The 15,670-nt window shown below is 50.5% G+C and overlaps 1 protein-coding gene across 2 annotated transcripts; it reads right to left on the bottom strand.

Moving 5' to 3' along the window:
- Positions 1–488: 488 nt before the first annotated feature.
- B9D2 (B9 domain containing 2) lies at positions 489–8,031 on the bottom strand. Of its 2 annotated transcripts, none has more exons than XM_024768152.1 (4): positions 7,395–8,031; positions 6,878–6,969; positions 3,917–4,042; positions 489–1,090 (listed from the first exon to the last, which is right to left on the bottom strand). In XM_024768152.1, the coding sequence occupies exons 2-4, from the start codon at positions 6,963–6,965 to the stop codon at positions 777–779; spliced, it is 528 nt and encodes a 175-aa protein (XP_024623920.1). In that variant the 5' UTR covers positions 6,966–6,969; positions 7,395–8,031; the 3' UTR covers positions 489–776. The 2 variants fall into 2 exon arrangements, with proteins under 2 accessions (XP_024623920.1, XP_024623918.1); XM_024768150.1 differs by having other exon boundaries at positions 7,454–8,030.
- Positions 8,032–15,670: the final 7,639 nt, after the last annotated feature.

Raw genomic sequence — 15,670 nt, 5'->3', positions numbered from 1 at the left:
TCATCTCGCGTGGGCGGGCTCCGAGGGGGGTCCCTTAAGCCCTGGGGGGAGGGGGCGGGCACCCGGCTCCGCCCCACCAACAGGGTGCTGCCTCCTGGCGGCTGAGCGCTACCAAAGCGGGCGGCTATGCTGCGTGTGGCTTTGAGGACTGTGCGAGGGTCACCGAGGGAATAAAGACCCGGCGGGGAGGGCTCAATCAGAGGATGGGGACGCAGGGTACAGGGACTCCGAGGACGACCACCCCGAGTGGAGAGTGGGAAGCTGGGGCAGTGGGGGAGAGGGTCAGCCAGAAGACAGGGAGCCAGTGGGGAGAGGGGCACAGAGGAGGGGGACCCCCAAGGAGTGGGGGCCATAAGAGCATCACCCAGAGTGTGGAGGGGGTCAGAGGTTGAGGCAGAGGACAGGGGAAGGGGGCCTGAGGAAGGAGGGTGACAGTGAGAGGATGGGGCACTGGACATCCAACAGATGGTCAGAAAAGCACTCACATCTGAAAGAACTGCTCTCCTTTACTGAGCCCTTCCATGTGCCAACAGCTTCTCTGCACCCAACCCCTGTGAGCCCACACATTTACTGCCCCCATTTTACAGATGGGGAAACTGGACCTGGGAGGGGCAGCCACTGGGCTTGAGATGCTAGTCAGGATAGAAGCCACACCAGTCTTGGCTGGGGTCAGGTCTGACAGTCTCCAGAGCCCATGCTTCTGACCCCTGTGCCATCCTGCCCCTCACCGGGTGTCCAGAGATATGGCTGGGGGCCAGCGGTCCATACAGGGTCCTTCAGCATTCGACGCCATAACGATCGAAGTGGCGCAGCAGCAGGCCCAGCTCAAGGTGCACGGTGCCACCGGCAGCAGTGTGCAGGCGATAGCGGTCAGCCCCACTGTAGATGGCATCTCCATGCAGCAGCTGAGGCCCGCCACCCACGAAGGCCCTTGCCAGCTGCTCCCGCCAGCTGCCTAGGGGCCGCCATGTGGGGCAGTCCAGCTGGTGGGTGCCTGGACTGCTGGGCACATGGCAAAAGCCGTAGCCTGCAAGCTGGCAGCGGCCGAAGCTGTCCTGGGACCATACCTGGAGATGGAGTCGGGGCCAACCTGCAGCATAGGAGGAAGGGAGGCAAAGTGGGATGGGTACAGCCCAGCAGGAGCTCCTGAAGATCCCAGGCCCGTCCTTCCCCGCCAGGTTTCTGCCCCAGCCTCCTCTCTGGACTCCTACCCCCACAGAGCAGCCAAAGGGATCCTTCTGAATCCGTATTCCTCCCCTGCTCAAAACCCTTCTATGATTCCCCAGTGCACTCAGTATAAAGTCCGACCTGAACATTCAAGGCCCTTTAGGTCTGGCATCTGTTGACTTCCCTCTCCGTGGCCTCTTCCTCTGTGTCCCCGTCTCAGGGGAGCCCAGTCCCCACGTGAGTATGTTGGGCCTTGTCCTCGATGCCTCCCTCCTTCCCTCCCCGTGGCCACACCCTGTCCTCTTTTCTGGCCTCAGGGCCTTCTTTCCTGCTCCCTCCAATCCAACTTTCACCTGGCAGCTGGAAGCATCTTTCTCTCCCTTCCATAGGTTTCCCAGTGTCCTCACTCAGAATATAATTCAGCTCCTCAGCCTGTAGGCAAAGCCCTTGGAGACCCAGCTCCATTTCACCCTCCTTTCTGAGTCCCTCTGTGCTAGGCCCTGTTCTAGAAGCTGGAGACACAGCAGTGAACAGAGCAGACAAAAATTCCTGCCCTTGTGCAGCTGACGTCTTAAACAACGAACACAGTAAATACACAAATTATAGGGTACGTCAGATGGTGATAACTGCTCTGAAGAAAAACAAGCTGGGTACGGTTGGGGTAGGCATGCAGTTTTTGTTTTTTTAATATTTATTTATTTGGTTGCACTGGGTCTTAGTTGCAGCAGGCAGGCTCCTTAGTTGTGGCATGCGAACTCTTAGTTGCGGCATGCATGTGGGATCTAGTTCCCTGACCAGGGATCAAACCCGGGCCCCCTGCAGTGGGAGCATGGAGTCTTAACCACTGGGCCACCAGGGAAGTCCTGGCATGCAGTTTTAGAAAGGGGGTGATCAAGCAAAACTTTCCTGAGGTGACATCTGGGTGAATGCTTAAAGAAGGAGAGGGAGTGGGGGCTATGTGGATATCTGGGGAAGAACACTCCCAGCAGAGGGAATAGCTAGTGCAAAAGCCCTGAGGTAGGAGCTGCCTGGTGGGGCCGATGTGGCTGGAGCAGAGTGAGATGGCGGAGAGGGGGAGGAGGTGACAGAATCAGATTGAGCAGGGCCTTGTGATCCATGGTAAGGTTTTGCCTTTTACCCTGAGTGAGATGGGGACCACAGAGGGTTCTGAGCAGAGGAATGTTACCTAACTTAGGTGTTCACGGGGGGACAGACTTACGGGGCTGAGGTGGGAATACCGGTAAAGAGGCTACTGTAATAGCCCAGTGAGAGGTGAGGGTGGACAGATCAGGGTGCTGGGAAGAGGGCAGGGGGAGTGGTGGGATTTAGGATTCATTTCAACGGTGGGGCTAATGGGATTTCCTGATGGACAAAATTGGGGCGGGTAGGAGAAAAGAGGAGGCAAGGATGATGCCCACATTCAGAGACTCGGGGTCCTTAAGAGCTGAAAGGACTGTTGCCTGCCTCACTTTCCAATCCATAACCCACAGGCAGCCAGAGGGATCTCTTAAAAGCAAAACCTGACTTGTCAATCACCTGCTCTGGCTCCCCAGTGCCTTCAGGATATGGCCTCCACTCTGCGGCCTGGCATTCAAGGCCTTGCAATGGCCTGTCCCCTGTCCCCTGTCCCCTGCCACCTCACCCCCCGCAGTCCTCCTGCTCTCCGCGGGTCCTCCAAACGCCCCTGGCTCACTTTCCCCCTTGAGGCTTCCGCACATGGTTTTCTGCCCAGAACCCTCTTTCATCTTTCTGTTTTAATAGCTCCTACTGTCCTTTCACAGCAAAGCTCAAACATCCCCCTCCTCCAGGAAGCCCTCCCTGAACCCCCCAGCAGGGTCAGGCACCTCCGCTGGCCTCCCATAGCCCTTCAAGATCCCCCATCCCAGTCCTGCCCACTCTGGGTTACCACTGTCTGAGGGCAGCTCTGTCTCTCCCAAGGGATGATGAACTGTGTGGGGACAGGGCTGGGGAGCTGTCTCAATCACTGATATCTCCCTGGCATCACCTGACACAGGGCAGGCACTCAGTAACTATTATTTATATGGTAGAAATATATGGCATATTTACCTAGGCTATTTCCTGGAATCCACCCCTCTTTTTTTTTTTTTTTTTTTGCAGTACGCGGGCCTCTCACTGTTGTGGCCTCTCCCGTTGTGGAGCACAGGCTCCGGACGCGCAGGCCCAGCAGCCATGGCTCACGGGCCCAGCCGCTCCGCGGCATGTGGGATCTTCCCGGACCGGGGCACGGACCCGTGTCCCCTGCATCGGCAGGCGGACTCTCAACCACTGCGCCACCAGGGAAGCCCCACCCTCTTTAATGACCCAAATGTTCTGCCAGAAGAGGTTTTCTGACCCCTCCTCCCCCACGTATTCATCTCCCCTCTGAGCAGCTGAGGAGCCCTACCTGCAGAATAGCCACCAGCCCTCACCTCTCTCTCTCATAACCCCTCCCAGCTTCCTGCTGATTGAAGACTCTCTTGCTTTGTCTCTGTGAAAGCCACCTCCCTCTCCCCCTGGCTCTCCCCTTGACCTTGCCCCGTCCACCCCTGCCTCTGCCCCACTCCTAATGCACTCTAGAGCCGGCCTGGGGAGGCCTCAGCTCACCCTCTCCAGGGCCAAGCCTGGTCAGGAAAGGGACCCAAACGGCATGGGGGCAGGAACAGCACTTGATGTTTCCAGTCTCCGCAGCACTGAGTGCCTCTAACCCACCTCCCCTTAGTCTAGCCTGGGGCCCAGGCCGGGAACTCACCTTGTAGGCCTTTGGTGGCAAAGTGCAGGTCGATGGGATGGGACCAGTAGGCCATGTCCCCTATCTGGGGGGTGTCCACCTGTGTCTGGCCCTCCCGCACGCCTGACAGGAGCTTCCATGCTGCCCCTGCAGTGAGAGCCAGGACACGGATGAGGCAGGGCGGGGTGGGAGGCAGCCATCAGGAAGGGGATCCCACTGTGGCTATAGGACCCCATTTCTCCCTGGCACTGGGGAGTGGAGGGTTGCAAAGCATGGACCCTGGAGCCAAATGTCTGGGTACAAATCCTGGCACTATTTCTTCCTGCCCATGCAACCTTGGGCCAGTTACCTTTCTCTGCCTCCGTCTTCCCATCTGTAAGGTGGGTGTAATAATAATGCATTCCTCCCAGGCTTGTGAGAAGATTAAATGAGTTAATACACACGAGGCACTGAGAACAGTGTCTGGGGCACAGTGAGTGCCGGATGAGTGCTGGGGATCATTCTACTACAATTCTCACCCCACGTTTAGAGGCCTAGTCCAAGGACTAAGATGGAGCTGAGGCGGTCCTTCACAAGCAGAAGCACAGAGCAAATCGTGAACAGTGCGTCGTAATAGCAATCCTACTGAGGGTGATAATAATAGCAAAAATGCACCGACTGCGTACTAAATGCCAGACGCTGCGCTAAGCGCTTTAGTAATGAATTCATTTAATCCACCCTCTGGGACTCTTAATCCCCACCCCACCCCCAGTTTACAGACTCTCCTCCACAGGAGAGTCTACAAGGCCTTACATGGCCTGGCCTGTGCCCCCTCCCAACCCCTTCCTGAACTCATCGCCCATCACTTTCCCCATTCCTCACCACCCTCTAGCCTCAATGGTCCTATTTCTTTCCCCTCCTCAGGGCCTTTGCACTGGCTGTTCCCTCTGCCCAGAAAACTCAGCTCCTGGTTGTCCCTATGCCTGGCTTTTTTTCATCCTTCAGGGATCAGCTCAAGTGCCACTTTCACAGAGGGGTTCTCCCTCACCCTCCTATCCCAAAACTAACCAGTCCCTCTCACATCATCTCTCATCTCATTTCTTCCTAGTACCTAGTACACTACCTGTAATCATTGCACTCACATCTTTACCTGCTTATTTCTTTTCTGTCTCCTCTGCTGTGAGCCCCAAGAGAGCAGGGATGTTGTAAACTACTGGATCCCTAGAACCTCAAACCCAGATCTTGATACACAGAAGGTGTTCAATAAATGTTTGTTTTGGACAAATAAATGATCCTAGGAGGTGGGGGCCAATACAATCCCCATTTTGCAGGTAAAGAAACCTTTACCTTTCATTCCACAAACCTTTACTGAACACCTACTCTGTGCCAAGCACTGTTCTCCATGCTGGGGCTACAGCAGGACCGCAGCAGACCAAGGTCCCATGGTGGAGCTGATTCAAATGGAGCTCTGCTTTCGTTTTTAGGTTTTCGGTTTTTTTTTTTTTTTTTGGCTGTGCCACGCCGCATGTGGGATCTTAGTTCCCCGACCAGGGCTTGAACCCGTGTCCCCTGCAGGGGAAGCTCGGAGTCTTAACCACTGGACCGCCCGGGAAATCCCTCAAATGGAGCTCTGACTGACGGCAGAGACCAAGCCCTTTGTCTGACCGCGCCTTGGCTCTCTATTGGATTAACTGCCCCCTACCCCGCTTCTCCCTGACCGAGAGCCCCCTGAAATAATAAAAATCACGTCGGTTACTGCTCCCTTGCGGGCCAGGTGAGGAAAGCACCAAGCCTTGAGTCAGGGTCCTCACATACAAGACTTCCTAACACCCCTATGAAGGACAAATGGTCACGCTTTACAGATAAGAAAACTGAGGCTGCGAGAGGGAATAGCACTTGCCAGGGTCACAGCGCAGGTGAGTGGAGGAGGGCACTGGAAACCAAGTCTGATTCCAGGCCTTGCTTCTTATTTGCTCAGCTGGAGGATCCCAATTTCCCAGGGAATCTCAACCACCAACCTACCCACCAGTGAAATCGCAAAGAACCCCAGGCCTGAAAAGATGACGATGGCAATGGCCACACTCATTTCTTGGGCATTTATCTGTGCTAGGCAACATACTTAGGGCTTTAGGAACAAGAGCCCATCCAATTCTTACACAAGCCAGGCAAACACTTACTGAGGACTTACAAGTCTAGGCCCTCTTCTAAGTGCTACTGATATTCATTTAGTCCTCACAGCAACCCCATGAGGTAGTGCTATTTTTCCCATTTCATAGACAGGGAAGTCGAGGCAGAGACAAGTGAGGCTCAGAGAGGTCAAGCCCAAAGGCTTCCAATCAATAGGCAAGGGAGTGCGTATTTGAGCCCAGACCTGGTGGCCACCTGGTGGCCTGTGGCCCTGGCCGTCACACCACCCACCACACTATACTGCCTCTGATGTAGAGGCATGAACATTGAGACCTCCAAGGTCCCTCCTGGGCCTGTGTGGATGGACTTGGATAACTGTCAGAACAGGGTTCCTACATTCTCACAGAGAAATATGAATACAGGAAGGTGGCCTCTCCTCTTCATTTCAAGAAGGAAACTTCCATCTTACATTAAGAGCTCAATAAATGGAGATGGTTAAGCAAAGAGTTAAGATGGGGGAGGCACCAGAGCAGCCCTAAGACAGTGAATGAAGTCCAAGCAGTGTCGCTACCGCTGTCAAGTGTTTTGAGGACAGGGAGTGTGTGCTGGGGTAGCTGGGTGGGTCCAGCCTATAGTCTCATATCCTTAGGGAATGTGTGTTGAGAGAGTGGGAGTCTGAGTCCCCAGAGATGGGATGGGAAGGGATTAGAAGAAGGGAGCCTGAGACTCACATGAACAAAGCGTGGTCAGGGTTAGGAGTCCTGAGAGCCCATGGAAGCTGAGGATCAGGGACTGAGGTCAGGGGATCAAGGAAAGTAGGTGGAGGCGTCTAGGCTGCGGGGTCTTGGTGGGGAAATGAACCATGCCCGGGAATACCTGTGTGGATGCCCCACTTGCAGAAGAGGCTACTTTCCGAGAAACCGGTGGCCCCCATGATCTGCCCAATCACGTGCACCTCAGCCATGGCCCTGGGGAAAATATAATCACAGCCTTATGAGAAAAGTGTACAATTATCTCCACCTAATAGATGGGAAAACTGAGGCCCACCAAGTAAGGAGCAGTACTTCGGATTCCAAGCTAGTTTCGTCAAACCACTGAGGCTGCGGTCTTAACCATGATACTAACTGCCTCTCCAGGAGAGCCGCAGAAAAATGAGGGGCGAGAAGCGGACGCTCCAAGGAGCTGGCATCTAACTCTGCCTGCCTCTAAAGAAACCTTTTCATCCCGCTCATTGCAGCAGAAAGTCCCGCCCCAGGGGCACATGGCTCCGCCCACAACACAAAGCACCGCCTCCTCGGGTCAGATTTCCGCCCACCACCGCCATGAGGCGCATGCGTTCTAAGTGCAGGGCACCTTAGCTCCACCTCTGAGCCCGCGCATGCGTTATTCCTACCTCAGAGCGTCTAACGGTTAGGAGAGGCGAAAGCGGGGATTGGAGTTCATGGACCTGACCTGTCCCTCTCTCCGCAGGCGCTGACTTCCCAGGCCTAGCTCGCGCCTCTCGCAGGACCTTCCCGGCAGCAAGACTGCTGAGACGCCAATCCCTCCGAAGCCGCGCCCGCCTCCCGGCTCCCTGGTTGTTGCTGGGGCAACGGCAGCCTCCTCCCCTGGCCTTGTCCCCGCCCTGCGGGTCGCTAATTGGCCCTAGCAATCTGTGGGGGCGGGGCTAACCTGTGATGGACACTTTCTCTCCCCCCTCTCCATTTTGGGAAAGGCGTCTCTCCAACCGCGAACCACGGTTCAGCCATTTGCGGCGTGGCCTTATGTGGCCATCTTGAGCGTGGCTGAGGAAGTTTGTGCACCAACTGTTTGTCCCAGTTACTCTCATAACAGAATAAGCAAATCCATCGATGTCCCGTGCCCCCCTAAAACTCTCTCAATCGGGGCCACAAGTCAGAGACTTGAGCCAGAGCCAGGGGGGAAATCTCCCTCACGTCATTGTGTGCATCCCCCTGCCTCATAACTGGAAAAAAAAAACCCTCATTCAGAGAAGTTGGGGAGGGGGTTCCTTTTTAGAATTCCTCCAAGCTCCTCAAGAACTGATAAATTCAACTTCCTTCACTGTTGGTGCTGATTCTGAGCAAGCAGGGGGTGGGTTGGGGGAAGGGGTATGAGAAACGAGGAACTGAGGCCTCTTTATCTGCAAAAAATCCTGTTTTTGAAGACTGGACTCTTGTCAGTGACTTGTGACCTTGCACAGCTCTAGGTCTCAGTTATCGCATCCATGTAATGGACACAAGGGGAATGACTGAGTCAGAGGCACTCACACATTGTGATTTCCTGAGCCGGTGCCTTCCCCACCGTAGTTCGTGCCTTATTCCTCCAGCCCAGACCGGGAGTCCAAAAGGAACTTATTCCTCTCCTTTTTGCAAAACGGGGACTGCAAAAGTTAGTCACCAGCTGAAAATTATAGGGAGAGGGCAACGTTTCAGTAGGATGGTATTTATATAGATAAAATAATTCAATAGGTATACAATTCAATAATATTTCACTAATAGGTATATTTGAAAGCTACCATTTATCGAGTGATTTCTCCGTGCCAGCAGCTGTAAATTGATTGTTTTGCATGCATGATCTCCTTTAATCCTCACAGATATCCCACAGGGTGGGTAATTATCAGCCTTACTTAAGATGAAGAAATTAGGGCAAAATCGTTTGCCTTAAACCAAATTGATGGGCTTCCCTGGTGGCGCAGTGGTTAAGAATCCCCCTGCAGGGGACACGGGTTCAAGCCCTGGTCCAGGAATATCCCACATGCCGCGGAGCAACTAAGCTCCTGCACCACAACTACTGAGCCTGCGCTCTAGAGCCCTTGAGCCACAACTACTGAAGCCCGCACGTGCCTAGAGCCTGAGCTCGGCAGCAAGAGAAGCCACCGGCGATGAGAAGCCGGCGCGCCGCAACGAAGAGTAGCCCCTGCTCGCCGCAATTAGAGAAAGCCCACGCACAGCAATGAAGACCCAACGCAGCCAAAATTAAAATAAATAAAAAATAAATTTATTTTAAAAAAACCCAAATTGATTATAGCTCTGTCTCACTCCGTCCCCACACCTTATGTTCTTAACTTCCTGCTGTCCTGCCTCTCTTGGATACACATCTCCCAGTATCAAAGGAATATGGAGGTTATGGGTGTCATCCTCAACTCCATCACTTACCACGTCCAACCAGTCATCAAAGTCCCGTACATGGGACTTCCCTGGTGGTCTAGTGGATAAGACTCCACGCTTCCACTTCAGCGGGCATGGAGTTCGATCCCTGGTTGGGGAACTAAGATCCTGCATACCACGTGGCATGGCCAAAAAACAAACAAAAGTCTCACACCATGCTCCTTCTTAAATATTTTTTTCTTCAGTTGGTTTCTTTCCCACTGGTTGACATTAGTGATTAAGACAATGCTTCCCAGTTCAACTACCTGGATTTAAGTCTTAGCTCTAGCTCTTCTGTGTGACCTTTAGCCTCTCTGTACCTTAGTTTCCTCATCTGTAACGTGAGAATGAGTGATGGTACCCACCTTGTTAGATTACTGTCAGGATTTTAATGAATGTATGAAGCTGTTTTAAAATATGTCCACAGATTCTTTGACACTCCTTCTTTCACTAGATGGAGCCTAATTTCCCTCCTCTTGAGTATAGGCTGCACTTTGTAACTTGCTTCTAACCAGCAGAATATGGTAGAAGTGTTGCTGTGTGACTTCTTAGACTAAGCCATAAAAGGCATTGAGGCTTCTTCATCCACCTCTCTATTGAATGGCTCAGTTTGAGAGAGACCAGCCACCATTTGTGACAGCAGTGAAGCAGCCAGCGGAGAGACCCAAATGGAGAACAACCGAGGCCCCTTGCCAACAAACCAGCACCCTGTGAGTGACCCATCTTGGAAGGACGTCTTTCAGCCACATCAAATCTTCCAGTGACTGTTGCACCTGGCCAACATGCTGACTGTAGCTTCACGACACCCTGAGCGAGAACCAGCCAGGTAAGCCATCAACAGATTCCTAACCAACAGAAACTGTCTGATGGTAAATGTTTGTTTATTTATTTATTTATTTAGGCTGTGTTGGGTCTTCTTTGCTGCGCACGGGCTTTCTCTAGTTGCGACGAGGGGTGGCTTCTCCTGTTGCGGAGCACGGGCTCTAGGGCGTGCAGGCTTCAGTAGCTGTGGCTCGCGGGCTCTACAGCACAGGCCTAGAGCGCAGGCTCAGTAGTTGTGGCACACAGGCTTAGTCACTCCGCAGCATGTGGGATCTTCCTGGACCAGGGATCGAACCCCTGTCCCCTGCATTGGTAGGAGGATTCTTAACCACTGCGCCACCCGGGAAGTCCCTGTTTGTTGTTTTAAGCCACTAAGTTTTGGGGGATAATTTGTTATGCAGAAATAATAACGAATACAAATGCCTAATGAAATTAGAGCAGGGCCTGGCACATAAGAAGCACTATAAATGTTTGTTATTATTGATGGTTTTTATTGTTTATGTTGTTGTTACTGAAATGGCATATTTTACATTTTTTTTACGAGCACACTGAATATGTACTCTTTATGCTTTTTTTAAAAATTTATTGATCTTAATTATTTATTTTTGGCTGTGTTGGGTCTTCGTTGCTGCGCGCGGGCTTTCTCTAGTTGCGGTGAGCGGGGGCTACTCTTAGTTGCAGTGTGCGGGCCTCTCATTGTTGTGGCTTCTCTTGTTGCCGAGCACGGGCTCTAGACGCGCGGGCTTCAGTAGTTGTGGCTCACAGGCTCTAGAGCACAGGCTCAGTAGCTGTGGCGCACAGGCTTAGTTGTTCCGCGGCATGTGACATCCTCCCAGACCAGGGCTGGAACCCATGTCCCCTGCATTGGCAGGCGGATTCTTAACCACTGCACCACCAGGGAAGTCCCTGTACTTTTTATTCTTAAAGTTTTAAAAATTGTGATAAAATACACATAACATAAAATTTACCATTTTTACCATCTTTACATGTACAATTCAGTGGCATTAAGTACGTTCACATAATTGTGCAACCAATCTCTAGAACTCCTTTCATCTTGCAAAACTGAAACTCTGGGTAAAAAAAAAAAAATTTAAAAAAAAAAAAAAAAAAAAAACTGAAACTCTGTACCCATTAAACAAAAACTCCCCATCCCTCCCTTCCTCTAGCCCCTGGAAACCACCTATTTACTTTCTATTTCTATGAATTTGACTACTCTAGGTGCCCCATCTGAGTAGAATCATTATTTGTCCTTTTATTACCGGCTTATTTCATTTAGAATAATTTAGCATAATGTCCTCAAGGATCATCCATGCTGTAGTGCATGTCAGAATTTCCTTTTTGTTGTTTTTAAGTGTATGACATTATTTATTTATTTTGAAGTATGATTGACCTACAACACCATGTTAGTTCCAGGTGCACAGCGTAATGATTCAGTATTTCTATACACTACAAAATGGTCATCAAAGAATTTCCTTCCTTTTTAAGGCTAAATAATATCCCATTGTATATATACACCCCATTTGCTTTATCCATTCATCTGTCGATGTATAGTTGGGTTGCTTCCACCTTTTGGCTATTGTGAATAACGCTGCTATGAACACGGGCGTACACATGTCTCTTCAAGACCATGCTTTCAGGGACTTCCCTGGTGGCACAGTGGTTAAGAATCGCCCTGCCAATGCAGGGGACATGGGTTTGATCCCTGGTCTGGGAAGATCCCACATGCCTCAGAGTAACTAAGCCCATGCACCACAACTACTGAGCCTGCATTCTAGAGCCCACGTGCCACAACTACTGAAGCCCGCGTGCCACAACTACTGAACCCGCATGCCACAACTACTGAAACCTGTGCGCCTAGAGCCCATCTCTGCAACAAGAGAAGCCACCACAGTGAGAAGCACGCACACTGCAATGAAGAGTAACACCCCCTTCACCACAACTAGAGAAAGCCCACACACAGCAACGAAGACCCAACAGCCAAAAATAAATCAATTTATTTTAAAATTTTATTAAATTAATTTTTTTAAAAAAAGACCCTGATTTCTGTTCTTTTGGGTATACACCCAGGAGTGGAATTGCTGAGTCATATGATAATTCTATTTTTAATTTTCTGAGGAAGTGCTGTACTGATTAACAGAGCGACTGTTCATATTCTTTTACATCTTGCTTTTTTTTTTTTGGCGGCACTGCACAGCTTGTGGGATCTTAGTTCCCTGACAGGGATTGAACCCAGGCCCTCGGCAGTGAAAGCTCTGAGTCCTAACCACTGGACCACCAGGGAATTCCCACACCTTGCATTTTTCACTCAGTGATACATCTTGGAAAGTTATCCATATCTTTAGATCTAACTCGCTCTTTTTCAAAAATAAATATTTTGAAGTGTACAGAAAAGTGCACAAATCATAAGTGAACAGCTGAATTAAATTTCATAAACTGAACACACCTGGTAACCAGAACTCAGTTCACGAAAACAACATGACCAGTCCCTCCAGGATGCCCTTCATGCCTGTTCCAGGATGCCCCCAAAGGAAACCACTAACTGGACTTCTAAAAATATGGATTAACTTTGCATGTTTTCGTACTTTATATAAATGAAATCTTGCAATATGCATTGTTTTGTGTCTGCTGTTGGACGCGCAGGCTCAGCGGCCATGGCTCACGGTCCCAGCCGCTCCGCGGCATGTGAGATCTTCCCGGACCGGGGCACGAACCCGTGTCCCCTGCATCAGCAGGCGGACTCTCAACCACTGCGCCACCAGGGAATCCCTGCTCAGTGTTTTGTTTGTGAAATTCATCCCATGCTATTGCATGTGACTGTAGCTCTTTCATTCTCATTGCTATGTAGTTTCCTCTGTGTGAAGATGCTACACTTTATCCATCTGTTGATGGGAATTTGTTTTTTGGTGGACATATGTTCATATCTGATTGGACTGCAATTGCTGGGTCATAGGATACGTTCAGCTATAGTAGAAACTGCCCAACAGTTTGCCTAGTGGTTGGACCAATTTGGATGCCCACCAGCAGTGTATGAGAGTTTCCCCACTCTATATCCTCACCAACACTTCCTGGTGGTGTCTTCTTTCATTTAGCCATTCTGGTGGGTGTATATTGGTATCGCACTGTGATTTTAATTTGCATTTCCCTAATGATTAGTTGAGTAACTTTTTAAATGTTCCTCTCTCCCTTGGATTTCCTCTTTCTGTGAAGTTGTGTTCAATTCTTTTGCTTGCTTTTCTGCATACATACACACACACACACACACATATATTATATTCGTAAATATAATTCATAATATTATATTAGTAAAATTCTCCTAAGAACAAGGGGATCCTCCTATATAACCATAATACCAATTTAACATTTCCCCAAGTATCAGTTTAAGATTGATAGAAAACTATCATCTAATTTATAGTTTATGTTCAAATTTCTCCCATTGTCCCAATAACATACCTTGTCACCATCTGCTTTCCATCCGGGATCACACTTTGTTTAGTTGTCATGTTTCTTTTTTTTTTTTCGGTACATGGGCCTCTCACTGTTGTGGCCTCTGCCGTTGCGGAGCACAGGCTCCGGACGCACAGGCTCAGCGGCCATGGCTCACGGGCCCAGCCACTCCGCGGCATGTGAGATCTTCCCGGACCGGGGCACGAACCCGCGTTCCCTGCATCGGCAGGCCGACTCTCAACCACTGCGCCACCAGGGCAGCCCTGTCATGTTTCTTTAGTCACCTTTAATCTAGAACTGGCTGCCAGCTTTTAAATTTTTGTTATTGTTTTGGCTTTCATGACACTGACATTTTTAAAGTGTACAGACCAAGTACTTTATAGAGTGTCCCTCAGTTGGGCTTTGACCCATGTTTTCTCATGATTCAATTCGGATGATGCATTTTTGGCAGAAAAACATCACAGAGATGATGTTGTGTCCTTTTCGGTGCATATCAGGAGGCACACGATGTTCATTTGTCCCGATACTGGTGATGTTAACTTCTATCACCTGGTTTTAGGTGGTGTCTGCTGGTGTTGTCCGTTAATACTATTTTTTTTCCCTTTGTAATTAATAAGTAATCTGTGGGAGGATATTTTGAGACTAAATAAATATCCTGTTCCTCATCAAACTTTCACTCAGTGGTTTAGGCTTCTGTTGATGATCCTGGCTGGAATTTTGTGTTTAATATTCCAGGACCATCACAAACCCCAAGAGGCCTGGGCCTCTAGTGACATCCTGGAAGGGGTGGGGAGACTGTACGAGGCTGATGGTGGCCAGAGAGATCTGTTGGAAGTGAATAAATCTCTACGGTGGCCTAGGGGGTCGAAGGGACCCACATTGCTCAGGGATTTGGTAAAAAACTGAGGCTGGTGAGAATTCATGCCCTCACCCTACAAATATGTATCAAAGTCCTGCTTGGGGCCAGGCACTGTTCTAGGCCCTGAGGCACAGCAGTAAACAAAAGAGATCAAATCCCAGCCAAGCTGGAGCTGGCACTGGTGGGAGGATTCAAACCAGCAGAAATATGTAATATGTTTCATAGTGATAAGAGCGAGGTTAAGGAGATACAGAGTAACAAGTGTGTCTCTCCCCATTAAACAGTTCTGCCTCCTCTCCTTCTCATCTATGCTCCTGTGGGTCTCCCTGCCTGTTGTCTGCCAGAAACTCTGGCTGAGCCAAGGTCACTTCCAGACACTGTCTGTTCTCCCCAGGAGTGGGGCCTGTACCAGCTTCAGCGTCTGGACTCTTGGCACGGAGCCCCAGAGCCCTGGAGCGAGGGAACGCTGGCCTGCCCCACATCAGGAAGGGAATCCTCCAGTTTGGCTGTCTGGGACTGGTGAGATGGAGGGCTTCCGAGAAAGAGAAGCCAGTGCAAGCTGGGTGGCCTCCCTGAAGGAGGTGGAGGACTGCTGGGCGAGAAGAGTTCCTTAATTAGACTGATGAAGACGGATGTAAACAATTACATTCCTGAACACCATCACACACGTTCAGAGTGCCTAGTTTGGGGCAAATGTTGGACATTTGTTATGGCATCTAATCTAAGTGCTTTATATATGTTATCACAGCTAAGAGGCAGGGGGTATTTACGCTATTTCACAGATGAAGAAATTGGGGTTCAGAGAGGTGATGCCATTTTCCAGAGGTCACACAGCGAGTGCTTTGAAGAGCCTGTAAAGGAACTCAGGTCTGTGTGGGTCCAAATACTAACTCATAACCACCACCTGTACCACCTGCTAAGCAGCACGCCATCCCTGGCCCACTCCCAGCACCACCCCTTTCCCTGGAAGCCCCCACCGCACCTTCTGCCTCTGCTTTCTCCCCTCCACTTGGGCCGGCAAGAAATACAGCCCTGGGTTACAATCTGCGGGTCGGTCCTAGTACCAGTTGTTTACCTTGGCCAAGTGAGCACACATCTCTGAGCCTCAGTTTCCTTAACTGCCTAATAGGGATAGAAATAGAGCTACTGAGAGGAGTCCGTGCGTTGATGAACTTAGGGTATCTAACCCCCGCGCCGGGCGTAGTCTGCACTCAGTGACCCGGCGGCACGCTTTTAGGCAAGTTCTAACTCTCTGCGCCCGTTTCGTCCTGGCACGACAAGACAATCAATGATAGTGCCTCTTAGGTCGTTCTCGGGAATAAACGTGTATGTGTACATGTAAAGCACTAAGAACCGTGCCCACAGTTAGCCGGGGTTGCTGTTTTTACTGTTGGGGAC

The sequence above is a fragment of the Neophocaena asiaeorientalis genome, unplaced genomic scaffold (genome assembly GCF_003031525.2).
Source record: "Neophocaena asiaeorientalis asiaeorientalis breed wild unplaced genomic scaffold, Neophocaena_asiaeorientalis_V1.1 scaffold629, whole genome shotgun sequence".
NCBI classification, from domain to species: domain Eukaryota; kingdom Metazoa; phylum Chordata; class Mammalia; order Artiodactyla; family Phocoenidae; genus Neophocaena; species Neophocaena asiaeorientalis.
The sequence above is the reverse complement of the archived record's forward strand: the minus strand, read 5'-3'. Positions and strand labels throughout refer to the sequence as shown.

What these genes read in the sequence shown, in the direction of transcription:
- B9D2 (XM_024768152.1), bottom strand. Translation starts at nt 6,965, where the DNA reads ATGGCTGAGGTGCACGTGATTGGGCAGATCATGGGGGCCACCGGTTTC. An exon ending in CAAGTGGGGCATCCACACAG is followed by an intron (nt 4,043 to 6,877) that starts GTATTCCCGGGC and finishes CTCTCACTGCAG; the next exon opens with GGGCAGCATGGAAGCTCCTG. An exon ending in TGCCACCAAAGGCCTACAAG is followed by an intron (nt 1,091 to 3,916) that starts GTGAGTTCCCGG and finishes CCTATGCTGCAG; the next exon opens with GTTGGCCCCGACTCCATCTC.